At 39.2% G+C, this 16,068-nt stretch overlaps 1 protein-coding gene across 1 annotated transcript; it reads left to right on the top strand.

Annotated features, from left to right (window-relative positions):
- The first annotated feature begins 1,621 nt into the window (after window positions 1–1,621).
- On the top strand, window positions 1,622–15,658 carry LOC138794943 (carboxypeptidase B-like). The gene is made up of 11 exons (XM_069973880.1): window positions 1,622–1,714; window positions 1,790–1,865; window positions 3,754–3,878; window positions 4,046–4,142; window positions 4,226–4,327; window positions 5,353–5,454; window positions 5,695–5,805; window positions 5,894–5,984; window positions 9,382–9,584; window positions 14,816–14,900; window positions 15,361–15,658. Exons 1-11 carry the CDS (start codon window positions 1,650–1,652, stop codon window positions 15,543–15,545), a joined length of 1,242 nt encoding a protein of 413 aa, XP_069829981.1. The 5' UTR covers window positions 1,622–1,649; the 3' UTR covers window positions 15,546–15,658.
- Window positions 15,659–16,068: the final 410 nt, after the last annotated feature.

Here is a 16,068-nt window from a genome sequence, read left to right as displayed (position 1 = left end):
ACATACACCAGCCCACACTGTACCACCACCATCACCAACAAGGGCAACAGTAGCTGATGCATAGTGCTGTCCTTAATATCTCCAACATAATTGGTGGCCATCATCTGGGCTTAACATGAAAAAACTTTCATCAGTGAACAGTACTGAGGCCCACTGGTCCCTCATCCAGCATAGATGCTCCCTAGCCCATGCAAGACTATCAACCTTTGTTGATTTTGGTACAGTGTGGGCATATTAGTCTGGTCAATAGTCAATATTGAACCACCCTAAACTTTGTAAACATTTAATTCAATCTAATTTTGTAAATATAACTTCAGTGTGCTATTAGATGGAAGAAAGATGTGTGATCTAATTTTCTTTTGCATAAGTAATGGATAATGCATTAAAGCAGAATGTGTTGTTGTTGGGTTTTTTCTCCCCGAGTAGCGTCAAGGTTGCTCTGCAGAGGGAAAATGATGAAATATCAGCCAATCATGGTGGCAATGCAACTATTGATATTGAGACAAATGTTGGAAGAGGTCATGCAGTTTCACAGAAATCCCAGCACAGGAGGGTTGGCGGAGGTTTCGGTTTACTGAGGAATAAAGGAGTGTACCAAACAAGCTAATTAGCATAAAATAAAATGTTGCACCTGAGTGCTACGAAAAGGGTTCCATGTGCTTATTACCTCCCCTATTAGACTCCATCAGCAGGTTAGGATTCCCTTTAAAGTATATAGATTCCCTTTAAAGTTTACTACAAATGGTTTTAAAAAATTTGGCCCTAACCTCTAATAATGTTAAATAAATAAGAAAAAGTATAAATGAGTTACTTTTAGACTGGCCGATGTAATTAGATTTGATTTGTCATGAAATTACAAAGCGCTGCTGTAACAGTGAATTAACTTCAATTCAAATGATCTCTCCCTTTCTTATTATCTGTTTCAGAGAAACCCCATAGCTCTGTTATCATGAATGGTTTTACAACATTACAGGGGTACTTGTTGCAGAGGTTTGCATTACTACACTGATCCCTCCTTCCTTGTATGGCAATCATTTTATATCAATAGCTTTATCCCTCTTTATGTTACGCTTGTGCTATATCCTGCATATATGAGTACAGAAGATTCTGAACAAATATTTGAGGTTGGGTGGGGAGAATATGGATGATAAAACTGAATTGCTTTGAAGTAAGTAGCAGTTTGAAAAGAATATGGCTCCATACCAGTTGTGTGATTATACAACTAGAAGACTTTTCTAACTCGTCCTTTAATTCTCCAAAAGACTAAACCTTCACGAAGACCAAAGGTCCCATTTGATAATTTTGTAAGCTAAGTGGCTATGGTAATAGCATAAGTTTCATCCCCACACAGCTAGTAGAATATTGTGGATACACCAAAGATAAGCTGATCACTGGAGACATTTCACATTCAGTTTTCCTGTTGGAAACTTCTGAGAAGGCATTTCTACACAGCGGCTTATGAACTATTAATACACAGGTGCACAAAAACAAGTCAATGGGTAAATACAAGAAGGTCAATGCCATAATCAATCATATATGAGATAGACCAATGGGCGTGGAGCCTCTCTCTGCAAATCATGAGCCAGGTGAACTATCTAAACAGCATATATAAATAGGAGACAGAACTAACATTCCCTATCTTTATCACCATGTGGACCATACTACTCCTTGCGAGTATTGCGGCTGTATCCGCCGAACCCAGAAGCTTTCATGGGTAAGCACAATGTTTAATGTGGACTTTATGGATAAAAATCTATATGGGCATTTACATTTATTAAAATATTTACAGGGAGAAAGTTTTCCGGGTATTTCCACAGGACTACAAGCATGTAGAACTCATCAAAAGTTTTGCTGAGAACACAAAGGTATGGTGATCCCCAGCATATCTCCCACCATTTTCTCAAAGACTGCTTCATCAGCTGTGTTATTAAAGTTTCCATTAGCAATACTAGACTGGATCTACACGAAATTGTATAAAACCTTGGAAGGGGTATATAGTGCTTTGATTTGTGGAGTGTATAAATTGTACTCCCAATCCTTGTTGGAACAGCACACAGCTATTTTTAAGAATGAACTCAATTGTTTTAACCTTCATCCTTTTCATCTTCATGTCTGATGAATTTCTCTTTCATCTCTATTCTAAATCAAACTTCAAGCACCTCTGTCCTTGAACGTTAGAAACTACAAACAAGTCACCAAGGAACATTGAAGCGTTGTAGCTTTAATTCAGGGTTTTACTGTTTCCATTGACCCCCATGTGATTAACACTTTCTGACTTTTCTGATGGTCCTTGTAGGGTTAAATAACTAGGGTTAACTGTGAAAGGCTATGTTCCCACTAAGTTTTTTCTTCTCTGTTGAAGAAAAGAAAAAATAAATAATTTCACTGTTTGGCGAAACAGTTTAGGTGGACTAATTTGCCTTTGGGTGTGTCCAAAGTCCATTGAATTTAATAGTAAAAATTGTAAAAGGAGAGTGAAAAAAGAAAAGCTATGATGTTTGCAAAAGACGTCCGGAAATAATTGTCATGATTGCACTTCATGTGACTTTTTTAGGTATATTATATTTAATTTGATTTTATATCCTCTTATCTGTTTATCAAGGGCCCTGTGGTACTTAGTACTACTTACTATTACTATTATTTGATATCTGTTTTACTATTAAACATTTATGGGCTAGTATCAGTAATTTTTAAAGGACTGAATACAGTTAATTTGTTCAACAAATTCATCTAATTTTGCTTTGAGGACTGATATTTATAGACATCATACCCAGCTCTGCTTATGGCGATGGACATTACAGCACAATAACAGGCTGGGAAGGGCAGAAACTGGAGGCAGGACTGAGAGAGACTGGAGGCGTGTCTGAATGAGAAGAGAAGGCACACGTCACGGGAGGGGGGGGGGGGAATCTTCAAATTGGTCACACCGGGCCTGCCTCCAGCGCACAATGGACCTTGTTACAGGCACATATCATGTGAATTAGGCAACCAATTTGAAAAGATCCAATAGGGCGGTATGTAATTCTTAATTTTGCCCTTAAGGTGGTACGTATACTTTAAGTCTACTATCTAATAATCTATGGTTGCAAACCAGCTGTCCCATGATCACAAGAGAGTAACTATAGAATGGGTTGTAGTTGCACTTGGGTCCTGGTACCTGATGGATCCTTAAAAGGATACGCCGGCGAAAATCTTTTTCTTTTAAATCAACTGGTTTTTAGAAAAGAATATAGATTTGTAATTTACTTCTATTTAAAAATCTCAAGTCCTCCCATAGTTATCAGTTATCTGGTGCTGTATGTCCTGCCAGAAATGGTGTATACTTTCCAGTCTGACACGGCGCTCTGTGCTGCCAACTCTGTCTCTGTCAGGAACTGTCCAGATCAGTAGGAAATCCCCATAGAAAACCACTCCTGCTCTGGCTAGAGGTGGCAGCAGAGAGCACTGAGAGACTGAGAGACTGAAAAGTATACACCATTTCCTACAGGACATACAGCATCTGATAAATACTGGAAGACTGGAGATTTTTTAAATAGAAGTAAATTACAAATCTATATAACTTTCTGAAACCAGTTGATTTGAAAGAAAAAGATTTTCGCTGGAGTATCCCTTCAAATTTTTTCTAATTGAAGTTCCAAAAAAAAAAGAACAACATTTTGTGACAAAAATGTCTTGAATATTCTGGGTCTTGAATAGAGTTTGATTCAGGATTTTACGTCCCCAACAAATAAACTTTGGTTTCACATTTTCCAGCTCGACTTCTGGGTTCCAGACAACGTTGACCTTGTAGAAGCAGGCAAACGTGTAGATTTCCGTGCTGAAGGCCTTGTGTCCTATGATATTCAGGCTCTTCTGGAACAAAGTCAGATCCCCTATGAGTAAGTTCAGCATCAGGAGTAGATAATTTCTAATTTTTATAACATACAAAAAAACTGAAAGAGAATTTTATGTAAAGCAACAGTCCAATAAAAACAGCAAATTTAAACCACTTTTTTTTATTTCCTTCTTATTAGTGACCTGAACGAATGATTTTCTCTTCCCTTAGGATTTTGATCAGTGATCTCCAGGAGGCTTTGGAAAAGCAGCGTGATAGCAACATCCGTGCTGTACACAGCTATGAGAAGTACAATGATCTTGATACAGTAAGCCCGTCTTCCACAACACTCAAACTATATTGATACAATGAGGTTTGGTTACAATTCATCTAACTGATGGATTTCCACAGATTAATGCTTGGTCTGCTAACATTGCTGCTCAGAACCCAGGTCTGGTAACCCGTTCTGTGCTTGGAACCTCATATGAAGGCCGTCCTATTTACTTGCTCAAGGTAAGTTAGTTAAATTTACATGGGGATGAAGCCTCTGTCATGAACCTTGATTCTGCAGGTTATAATGCTAAAGGCACGTTCAAATACTCCCAGTGGAAAAAAAAAATAGTGACATGTTCATTTCCACTTTAATTTACATGGGAATATGTGCAGGTGAATATATATGAATATATGCCTTCCAAAAAATGTAATCACCTGGCCTGTTTACATTGGATCGATTTAAGTCAGTGAGGGCTTTGTGCCAGTTTATCCAAAAAGGCAGCATGCTGACCTAAGACTTGGGGCAACTTCAGAGACAGCACCAGGAACTTCAGGGACCTCTGCAGTGACCTGGGAATAGTTAGGAGAACACCTGGGAGCGTGGAGAGATAATTAATAATGTCATTGTTTTCTATATACTTTCATCAGCTGCCAACCACTCATCTCCTATTACACAGAGCAATGCACAGTTGACGACCAATGATTTTTAAACTAGCTAAAAAACATCAATCAGCTGATGATCGGCTGATCGATATCTTTATTACACGGAGCAATATCCGCCCAATTCTGCCAGATTGGGCAGATAATCACCCTGTGTAATAGAACCCTTAGCAAGTAAGTAGCAAGCTCCAGAAAGGACAATAATAGACAGTAGTATAGGATATATCTGTGTATAAAGTCAGGTTCTGCTGGTCTCAAAAGGCATTGAGGAAGACAGATGTGCCAAAACCATGTGTGTGCGGTATCAACAGGAAATGATGAGTGTTATGCTGCCGACTAGCCAAGAGTAGTAGTGTTGTGTTGTATTGTCACATGGCGCATTGTACAATTAACCCTTGTGAGCACAGCAAACATTACTCAATGTTTTTGCTTCATGATGGGGACATACAAGGCGGCATGCAAAGTGCATCGCAGTATTTCATTTCATTTTTTAAGCAATGCTCCCAACCACACCCAATCTCCACCCAAGCACACCCAGCCTATCAATAAAATGTGGGGGATTTACCATATTAGTTGCTTTATTAATTGCTTCCTTTTCTTAAAAGGTTGGAAAAAGTGGAAAAAACAAGAATGCAGTGTTCATTGACTGTGGATTCCATGCAAGAGAATGGATCTCCCCTGCTTTCTGCCAGTGGTTTGTGAAGGAAGTAAGTTACTCAATACACAATCAGATATAAGCCAGTAAACTCGCTCTGATATAAAGCTTAGCAAATTTAATTAAAAGTACATTATATATTACAGATGTGCATAACAAAACATGCACCCTCCATGGGATCTAAAAACAAATAGCACCATACAATAAAGTGGAAATTATATATGTCGGCATCATATCCTTGAAGACAACTGTTAATCCAGAGCTCTATCTATGGTATCTCTCTTTACTATAGGCTGTTAACTCTTATGGTTCTGGCTCACAATTTGACATCCTTCTCAACAATCTGGATTTCTACGTTCTTCCAGTCCTGAATGTTGATGGCTATGCATTTACCTGGACCACAGTAAGTAACTAAACATACAAGAATGGAGTTAGCTGGAAAAGTTGTTACATAATTTCTAAGTCTTTGAATTCGAAATTATTCTCAATAGAACCGTATGTGGAGAAAGACACGTTCCGCTAACAAAAATAGCAGCTGCGTTGGAACTGATCCCAACAGAAACTTTAATGCTGGATGGTGTAGTAAGTGCATTTCCACCTCTAGTGAAAGATTCTGCCATTTTTATGCACATAAACTATATTAACCACTTAAGGACCCGTAACGTACCGGTACGTCATGGAATCCTGTTGCTTAAAGCGTAACTGTCATTTAAGGGTCATTTTTCTAAAAACAATAAATATCTATAGTACAAGCAATTTTAATAAACTCTGTAATAGGTTTTATTTACCAAACAACATTCCTTCTGTACTGAAAAAGCTGTTTTATTAGGTCTTACTTATTAGTAGAGATGAGCGAACCTCGAGCATGCTCGAGTCCATCCGAACCGGAACTTTCGGCATTTGATTAGCGGTGGCTGCTGAAGTTGGATAAACCCCTAAGGCTATGTGGAAAACATGGCTGTAACCATGTTTTCCAGACAACCTTAGAGCTTTATCCAAGTTCAGCAGCCCCCGCTAATCATATGCCGATGCGGATGGACTCGAACCCAAACCCGGTTAGCTCATCTCTACTTATTAGGTATCACTTTAGAAGAAGCAGGATTTCTGTGTCCATTATGTGGCTATGGAGAGGGGAGGGGCTGAGAGGAGTGAGAGAGCAAGGAGCAGTTCTGCACAGCAAAACACCCTGCAATCTTCTCTCTGTAAGTTCCTAGATAAGCATTGACCTTTCTGACCTCTGAATCCAGCATTTTAAGGGGCCCAGACAGTCTACAAACAGCTGACCTTCATGTTTCCTCTTCCTGCTCACTCATCTCCCTCTGCCCCTCCCCCCTCCATAGGGATATAACGGACGCAGCAGAACCCGTCTTCACTGGCTTCTCTGTAATGAAGACGGATTTGCCTGATAATGCACAGATAAGAAGTGAGGGGGGAGGCTAGGAAATTGCTTTTTGAGTACAGAAAGAGGCTTTTTTGCCTAATAAAACCTATTACAGAGTTTCTTAAAATCACTTATACTACTGATTTCTTCAAAAAAAAAATGACAGTTACGCTTTAAGGATCCATGATGTACCTATACGCCAATGGGTCCGTTGGCATTATGAAGTGAGCTCAGGGGCTTTGCCCACTTCATATAACATGGGGATCGGATGCTATCAGCAGTCAGGCCCTCACTGTTAATAACGGGTTGCCATGATCGAGTGGCGGCCCACCATTTACCCCTGCAGTACCGCGACTGCAGCACTTACATCAGTGAAGGGAGCACAGCTCTATGCAATAATCGCAGATTACACTGATCAATGCTATGCTAATGTTAAAGTCCCCTAAGGGGACATAAAAAGTGTTAAATTAAAATGTTTAAAAAGTTTTTAAAAATACACCATAGCCCCTCCCCAATAAAAAATTAAATTACCCCTTTCCCATTTTATAAATAAAAAACATAAAAATAAGCGTATGTAGTCATCCGATCCATTAAAATAAAACAATATTGTTCCCACACGGCAAACAATGTAAACAAAAAGTGGTAAAAAGCCGCCAAGATGGATGTTTTTTATTATATTTAATTTTTTTTTTTTTTAAATAGTAAAAATTGATCAATACATCTCATCTACACAAATATGGTGTTAATAAAAACTAAAGATCATGGCGCAAAAAAATGATGCTGGAGAGGATGATGGCAGAGGGATGTTCTAGTGCCATTTGTCCCTCAGTGTCCCTCTGCCACCATCCTTTCCAGCAGCCACAGCCCGCACAGCTCTGGGAGTCGGGTCGTGACATCACCATTTTATCCAGGAAGTGAAGCCTTGATGCAGTAGTGAGTGGGGTAACCTGCAGGTGCATACCATGCATGTGTTGGAAGGGAGCAAGGTTAAACTGCCATAGAATTTTGGGACCAGCTCACACACTGTGTAAATCCTGTGGCGGGGTGTCCATCACTCCTATGTGAACCCAGTGCCCGCACAAGTCCTGGTTGGTAGGTGGTAGAGATGAACAAATTTACAGAAATAATGAAGTGAAGCATTATTTCGGAAATCCACTCATCAGCCTGATTCAATTTAACTATGTAAAAATACTGCCAAGACACTATCATATGTTTCTCAACATCAGTGAGCTAGCCAAACCTTTCTTTGGAAAGGAACCACTAAGCCAAGGGGGATCTCCCATCAAGGAGACCACCTTCCAATGAGCCACTTGCTTCCATTTAACTGACTGCAACTCCATGCCGCTACATTTTAAATATGCACCAATAAGGGATGTAGCTAGCTTCGAGAGTACACTCCAAAAGAAAAAGCTGTAATAACCATGGTACTCAGGTGTAGAACACAGAATAGGAACTTTATCATGTTTAATTGTACCCTAAAACAGCATTTAGAAAGTGATATTAAAATGTTACCCTAACGTTAACCTAATGTTGCCCTAACATCTTTTTGACATCAAATATAAAATATATACCCCATTATGTCAAGGTATCCCATGATGAATAAACGTACCACAAAAGAAAATCTTAGGTATAGCTTTCTAAACTTAAAGGGGTAGTGCGGCGGTAAAGAATTATTCACAGAATAACACACATTACAAAGTTATACAACTTTGTAATGTATGTTATGTCTGTGAATGGCCCCCTTCCCCGTGTCCCACCACCCCCACCCGTGTACCCGGAAGTGTGGTGCACTATACTCACCTGTCACGTGCCGACCCCCGTCTCCGATCTTCAGCCAGTGACGTCTTCTTCGGGCGGGCGGCGAAGAGCTCCGACTGTCCCAAATGCCGTCCGCCCTCTGCAGCGTCATCCGATGCTCAGCCGTGATTGGCTCAGCATAACTGTGCTCAGCCAATCGCGGCTGAGCACAGTTGTGACGCGGCGGAGGGGGGACGGGCGGCAGCGACTCGGCCGTCTGTCCGAAGATGACGTTTGGCACAAAATGGTGGACGGCCCTCAACACGGATCAGGTAATGTATAATGCACCAACACTTCCGGGTACACGGGCGGGGGTGGGGGGACACGGGGAAGGGGGCCATTCACAGACATAACATACATTACAAAGTTGTATAACTTTGTAATGTGTGTTATTCTGTGAATAATTTTTTAGAGCCGCACTACCCCTTTAAAGGAGTGTTAGAGCAACAATGTCCTGGTAATACACAGTATTGCTAGAGAACTGATGGACTCTCCAACCAGGATAAAAGTGCATGAGAATCAAAAATACTGACTCTATGAAGAAAGGATATGCAGAATAGCTTGCACACTATCTTGGGAAGGTAGTATTTTTTTCCAGGCACTGTTTTACTCCATCTAGGAGTCTTAGAACACTGACTAGGGATGTATGCCAATCCAAATTTACTCTATGACATTGAAGAATAACATTACTTGCCAACAATGTTCTCTCCCACAATGCTACATATAGCGCTGAATGTTATATGCAGACGTACCACCACAGTATAGTTCATTTATATATTCATTCTTTTTTTTGTTCTTAAGCTGTGGGGGCTTCCTCAAGAGCCTGTGATGAGACATACTGTGGCACTGCTCCTGAATCAGAGGTTGAAACCAAAGCCCTTGCTAACTTCATCCGTGCTAACATTCCTTCTATCAAGGCTTACCTGACCATCCATTCCTACTCGCAGATGTTGCTTTTCCCTTATTCCTACACCTATGCTATTTCCAAGGATAACACTGAACTGGTGAGCAAGATACTTACATTTGGCTTTTTTTTAAATATATGTTACAGAAAAATGAGTTTATTAGACCAAGTTTTCAGTGTACCTGTCATAAGAAAAATACTTTAAACGTGTGAATAATCCAACAGCATCCAATATCGTTAATTTTAGTGAATTTTATTCATCAAGCAACAAACATAAGAGAAACATTTAGACCCAGCATGTCTTTGTCAGACCTCTGGCTAATATGTCATACAGACACGTCAAAAAATTTTAATGGTCTGGGTCTGAGTGTCCAGACCGCATCCAATTAGGAGAACTATCAAGGAGAAGTCCACATTTAGTACATTCACATCCGTCTCTGTGTCATGTGATCAGGATGCCTGCATAATGTAAGTCTTTGATGTTAACGCACTCTGACAGACACAGAGCAGGAAAAGGAACACACAGCAGCCTTGTCTCCACTCTGGTTCTCCTGATCAGTCACAGTCTGAACACTAAGGGAGAGATTTATGAAAGGGTGTAAATATACACCTGGTGTAAACTACCCACAGCAACCAATCACAGCTTCTCTTATATTCTACCAGAGCTGAAAGCTGAGCTGTGATTGGTTGCTGTGGCCAGTTTACACCAGGTGTATATTTACAGGGAGAATGCAAAAGTAGTAGAGGTGGTCAGCGCCCAGTAGAATGGATATTGTTTCCTTATATTTCAATTTCAGAGCTCGAAGGTATAACCCCTGGATACCGGGGTATGCACAATAAAGAAGAAAAGACTGGATTCCTTCAGCTCACGTAAAATCATTCAATTTTATTTCAATATTTCATTAAAAAGACAGCCAACGTGTTTCGAGCCTAACCTGGCTCTTAATCATGGCATCTAAATGGTAATGTTACAAGACAAACAAAATATTAGTGTATGTACAGACAAAGTGATTAAAATTACACATAACAAAGTGTTAGTCACAAAAGGAAATAGACAACAAACATATTACTGAGTAAGCACTGATTGTATAGCATGTATGTTAATATCATAGTACGCTTGGAATATAATTACATGGCATAACAGCCATATTCTGTACACTATTGTGACTGGATGAGATAAGACATACCATGTGGATTCAGAAAAATACATAAATGATATATAATGTAACTCCCATAAATACAAAGTATCAGCACATACTAGTTGGATACCTGGAATTTGTGCAATCATTGGGGAAAAGGAATAATGCCTCCCATATTGAACGGACACCACGGAAACAAAAAGTCTCTGTAATACACAAATGAAATAGATGCCTAATGTATGCAGAGACCGGTGGCACAAGTAGCATGATACTGTCATATAAACCATATATATCTATTGGAATATGGAGATATAGATGCATAGCCACTCACCTAAAGGGAACCAGAACAGCAGGAGAGACGCATAACGCGCCGCAGGAAAATGCGGCGTCTAAAGCAGGTGACTAAGTGCCGGGATAAATACCCGGCGAAACCGGAAGTGTTCCAACAACCGGATGTGACGCGAGACAACACTTCCGGTTTCGCCGGGTATTTATCCCGGCACTTAGTCACCTGCTTTAGACGCCGCATTTTCCTGCGGCGCGTTATGCGTCTCTCCTGCTGTTCTGGTTCCCTTTAGGTGAGTGGCTATGCATCTATATCTCCATATTCCAATGGATGTATATGGTTTATATGACAGTATCATGCTACTTGTGCCACCGGTCTCTGCATACATTAGGCATCTATTTCATTTGTGTATTACAGAGACTTTTTGTTTCCGTGGTGTCCGTTCATTATGGGAGGCATTATTCCTTTTCCCCAATGATTGCACTAATTCCAGGTATCCAACTAGTATGTGCTGATACTTTGTATTTATGGGAGTTACATTATATATCATTTATGTATTTTTCTGAATCCACATGGTATGTCTTATTTCATCCAGTCACAATAGTGTACAGAATATGGCTGTTATGCCATGTAATTATATTCCAAGCGTACTATGATATTAACATACATGCTATACAATCAGTGCTTACTCAGTAATATGTTTGTTGTCTATTTCCTTTTGTGACTAACACTTTGTTATGTGTAATTTTAATCAGTTTGTCTGTACATACACTAATATTTTGTTTGTATTGTAACATTACCATTTAGATGCCATGATTAAGAGCCAGGTTAGGCTCGAAACGCGTCGGCTGTCTTTTTAATGAAATATTGAAATAAAATTGAATGATTTTACGTGAGCTGAAGGAATCCAGTCTTTTCTTCTTTATTGTATATTTACACCCTTTCATAAATCTTCCCCTAAGGGTACTATAACACGAAGTGATTTTTCTAAATCAACGATTAACGATAAACAAACTCAAACAACCGCTATGGCGAACGACCTGAAATCCTTCACCCAATTACATGGAACGATGATCGTTACTTACGATCGTTATTGTGTTCGTCCTGTCATCGCCACTGCATTCGCCGCTACTGCGAACGACCGAACAACGTCTTATTACAATTTGCAAATGATAAAAATAGGTTAAAATTAAACAACAATTTAATAATTGTCTGCTATTACGCTAAACGAATATCATTCAAATCCGAACGATTTAACGATTTTTCGAACAATAATCGTTCCGTGTAATACCACTCTTAGACCCCAACCAATCAAAAATTTTGACATGTCTCTGTGACATGTCAAAAGTTATTTCTAATGATGCTTTTACAGATTTTCTTATTAGAAAAGTCTATAAAATCCATCCCCTCCAGTGAGCAAAGTTTTCAGCTGAGCGCGTTGTCTTGCTCACTCTAACAATCTGTGAATTTGCACCCAGATACCTTAGTCATGTCTTTATGATGTATCTTTCTTTTACTGGGTGTATAAGATGACCCCCAACTTTCCCAGTAAAATATAGAGTTTGGGATATACTCACTGTATAAGACGACACCTGGCGTATTAAACGACCCCTGACTTTTGAGAAGATTTTCCTGGGTTAAAAAGTAGTTTTATATGCAGGAAAATACTGTACTTATTTATCTCATTCTATTTTTTTTAAAATGATAATAACACTGTGGGTGAATTTTATTAAAGGAAAAGTCTGGCCAAAATTAATTTTTGATATGTTATTACTTATGGAAAGTTATACAAATTTCTAATGTACATTAATTATGGGAAATGCACATAAAGGGCTATTTCCCTTAATTTAGTAGATCAGGAAGTGTTAGAATTCTCTCAGATACAGTGACGTCACGACTAAAGGTGTAATTCCTATGGAGTGTCCAGCAGGGGGCGCTCTATATGAAGACGTCTATAGGACTTTATTGTTTCTATGGATGTCTATGTAAAGTAATGTAATGTAGTGTACAGTATGCTTTATTGAATGAATAGTGTCCTTGCTTCCCAAAGTATTGCATAAATGTATTCAATCAGTACATTAGGATATCATAGTAAGCCTGCCGATCTGCCGCACTCCAGCCGATCCAGACTATATACACTGAACTACTGCTCCCATCATCTGCTCATAGTATGAGCAGGTGATGGGAGTAGTAGCTGGGTTATGGCTATCACTTGCCTGCCGCCGGGCGCAGGGGGGAGCCACTCCCCCTCCTCCTTCCAGGATCTGGGGACCTCACCCCTATCCCATGGCTGACTCCCCGCCTGGCCGCCGCTCACCCCCTCACATACCGGCTCCGATGCATCCTGGTGTCCGCATTGACCGTCCTCTCCCACACGTGCTGGCCAGGAAGCATCGGGAGCTGGTATGTGTGGGGGGAGAGCGGCAGCCAGTCGGATCGGCGGACTCACTGTGATATCCTAATGTACTGATTGAATACATTTATGCAATACTTTGGGAAGCAAGGACACTTGCTCCCCAAAGTATTCCATAGATGTATTCATTCAATAAAGCATACTGTACAGTACATAACATTACTTTACATAGACATCCATAGAAACAATAAAGTCCCATAGACTTCTACATATAGAGCACCCCTGGACACTGGACACTCCATAGGAATTACACCTTTCATCGTGACGTCACTGTATCTGAGAGAATTCTAACACTTCCTGATCTACTAAATTAAGGGAAATAGCCCTATATGTGCATTTCCCATAGTTAATGTACATTAGAAATTTGTATAACTATCCATAAGTAATAACATATCAAAAATTAATTTTGGCCGTACTTCTCCTTTAAGTCCATTGTTAAATTTGTTGGACGCAGAGCCAGCATGTATGAATACATTTATTCACATCTGACCCCTCTGTGCCAGAAAATGGCTGCTGTTCAACATAATAAATGCCCACTGTAAGTGTATTCCAATTGTATTGTCCAGTTTTATATGGGAACCTACAGAAATGTTACTTTGTTATAATAGTTATGAAAGCTTTATTTGGACCATAAAACCCACCATTACAGATATAAAGTATTATTAGCTAAATGTGTGTAATCATATGCCATGACCATTATGTTCTGGTTCACACAAACACAACTGATCAATATGATGGCTCTAGTTCAAGCCTCATGGGCCCAGCATGGTCTCATCCATCTTGAATTAGTGGTTTAGCTAGGGAATGGATTAATCACTTGGCTCTTGGGGCAACCCGCAAAGAACTAGTTATACATACATATACATATAACATAAGTTAAAAAAAATTATGTATGTATCCTTGTAAATGTTATGATGTACGCAGCATTACTTTTACCAGTAAAAGTGTAAAATAGAACGTGCAATTGCTAAAAGGTGAAAATGCAAAAAGGAGCTGTAGACATGCACTGGAAAGTGGCCAAAGATATAGAATATCAGTAATGCAAATGTTTGGCTAGATATGACACCACAGATATGATAGAGTTCTTTTGAACGTAAGATACTCTTTCAATTATTTTTTATCTCTGGGATTAACAGTGTACATAATTAGTATATCAGCATTTACAGTGATGATGGTTTTTTTGCTGTTTAACTTTGCTTTAGTTCACTATCTCTTCAAGTCTATGGAAACAATGAATGAGATGCAATGGTAAACTCTAGCTGTTCGTCTGTGTAAATTAACGCTTGATTTACTTTGCTGAGTTATTAGAATCTTTGCTGGTCTTCCTCAGTCATATAGTCTATATTGTAATAACAGCCAATCATATTGTTATATTGTTTACATTTAACTCATCGGTGTCTGACACATTTCTCATGATTATTTTCTGTAGTTTTTCTTATGTAAACCAATCCATATACAAATCTATGTAACATGTATGCTTATTATTTTTGAAGAATAATGTTGCAAAGGGAGCAGTCGAAGCCTTAACTGCCCTGTATAAAACCAAATATACCTATGGTCCTGGTGGAACCACAATCTGTAAGTTATTACTTTGATAAGTTATTCTGAATGACAATATTTGCCACTGTGTATATAGTTATATATAGGATCTTCTTTTGGGTTCCCCATATCCGACAAATAATCAGGCATTCTTGGGACTTCACATAAGGAATTACTCCATGCCAGTACTCACAAATTCAGCAGAATACATATAGACTTTGTCCATTATATAAAGTGATATAGTAAAAGTAAAATCACTTATCTCATGATGGAGAGAATGGTCAGGTGTCCAGTCCTGAATAACAGCCGCCATAATCTCCCTGCAGTTCTGCACAGAGGAAAAATACATTATAATTGGTTACCCTTATATAGTATAGATAAGCCATGTAATTTAAAATGATCCTGAAAAGATAATAATAACAACTCAGAATTCCATATATGATATTTCAGATTGGATAACCACTTTAAGTGACATTTCTTTTGACTTTCTGAATTCCAGACCTGGCTGCCGGAGGTTCTGATGACTGGGCTTATGATGCAGGTGTAAAATACTCTTTCACTTTTGAGTTGCGTGACACTGGAAGATATGGCTTTGCTCTCCCCGAATCTCAGATAAAGCCTACTTGTGAAGAAACTATGCTGGCTGTGAAATACATTGCCAATTATGTCCAGAATAATGCCTAAGGGAAATGTATTATTCTAATTTCAAACCATGAAGGGACGAGTATTCATTTTCTTTTTGTATTTAATATTCTCTTTGTGATTCTGTTTGACTTCCCGGGCTTTAATTACCACATGATATCTTTAATTCATAGTCAACATAGAAATGAGAATAAGCAAAGCCTTTACCAACTCCCACAATTACATAAACATAGTAGCTCCCGGTGCTACCACATACAACACCACCTCCTTTGCACCCTTCATTTAGCCTTGACTTGGTAATAAACATCATTGTACTTAAAGCTCTGCGTCAATGTTTTAAGGTATCATTAAAGGAATATGATGGATGGGGGTTAAAAAAATTCCCCATTTAGTGAGGGAGTATACTTAGGGTACTATTACACGGAACAATATTCGGCCAAATCGGCCAGATTCAGCCGATTATCGCTCCTTGTAATAAATACAACAATCAGCCGATGACAACGATCATTGGCTGATGGTTGATACAGGTTAGAACCTATATTTGTCGGGCGCCGACTGACGATAT

The sequence above is a fragment of the Dendropsophus ebraccatus genome, chromosome 6, assembly GCF_027789765.1.
Source record: "Dendropsophus ebraccatus isolate aDenEbr1 chromosome 6, aDenEbr1.pat, whole genome shotgun sequence".
Classification (NCBI taxonomy): domain Eukaryota; kingdom Metazoa; phylum Chordata; class Amphibia; order Anura; family Hylidae; genus Dendropsophus; species Dendropsophus ebraccatus.
This window is presented reverse-complemented; position numbering and strand designations above follow the sequence as displayed.

Bases quoted from the DNA above. Each gene is read 5' to 3' on its own strand.
- LOC138794943 (XM_069973880.1), top strand. From the start codon at position 1,650: ATGTGGACCATACTACTCCTTGCGAGTATTGCGGCTGTATCCGCCGAA. The intron at 4,328-5,352 runs GTAAGTTAGTTA...TTTTCTTAAAAG, and splicing joins GTCCTATTTACTTGCTCAAG to GTTGGAAAAAGTGGAAAAAA. The intron at 14,901-15,360 runs GTAAGTTATTAC...TCTGAATTCCAG, and splicing joins TCCTGGTGGAACCACAATCT to ACCTGGCTGCCGGAGGTTCT.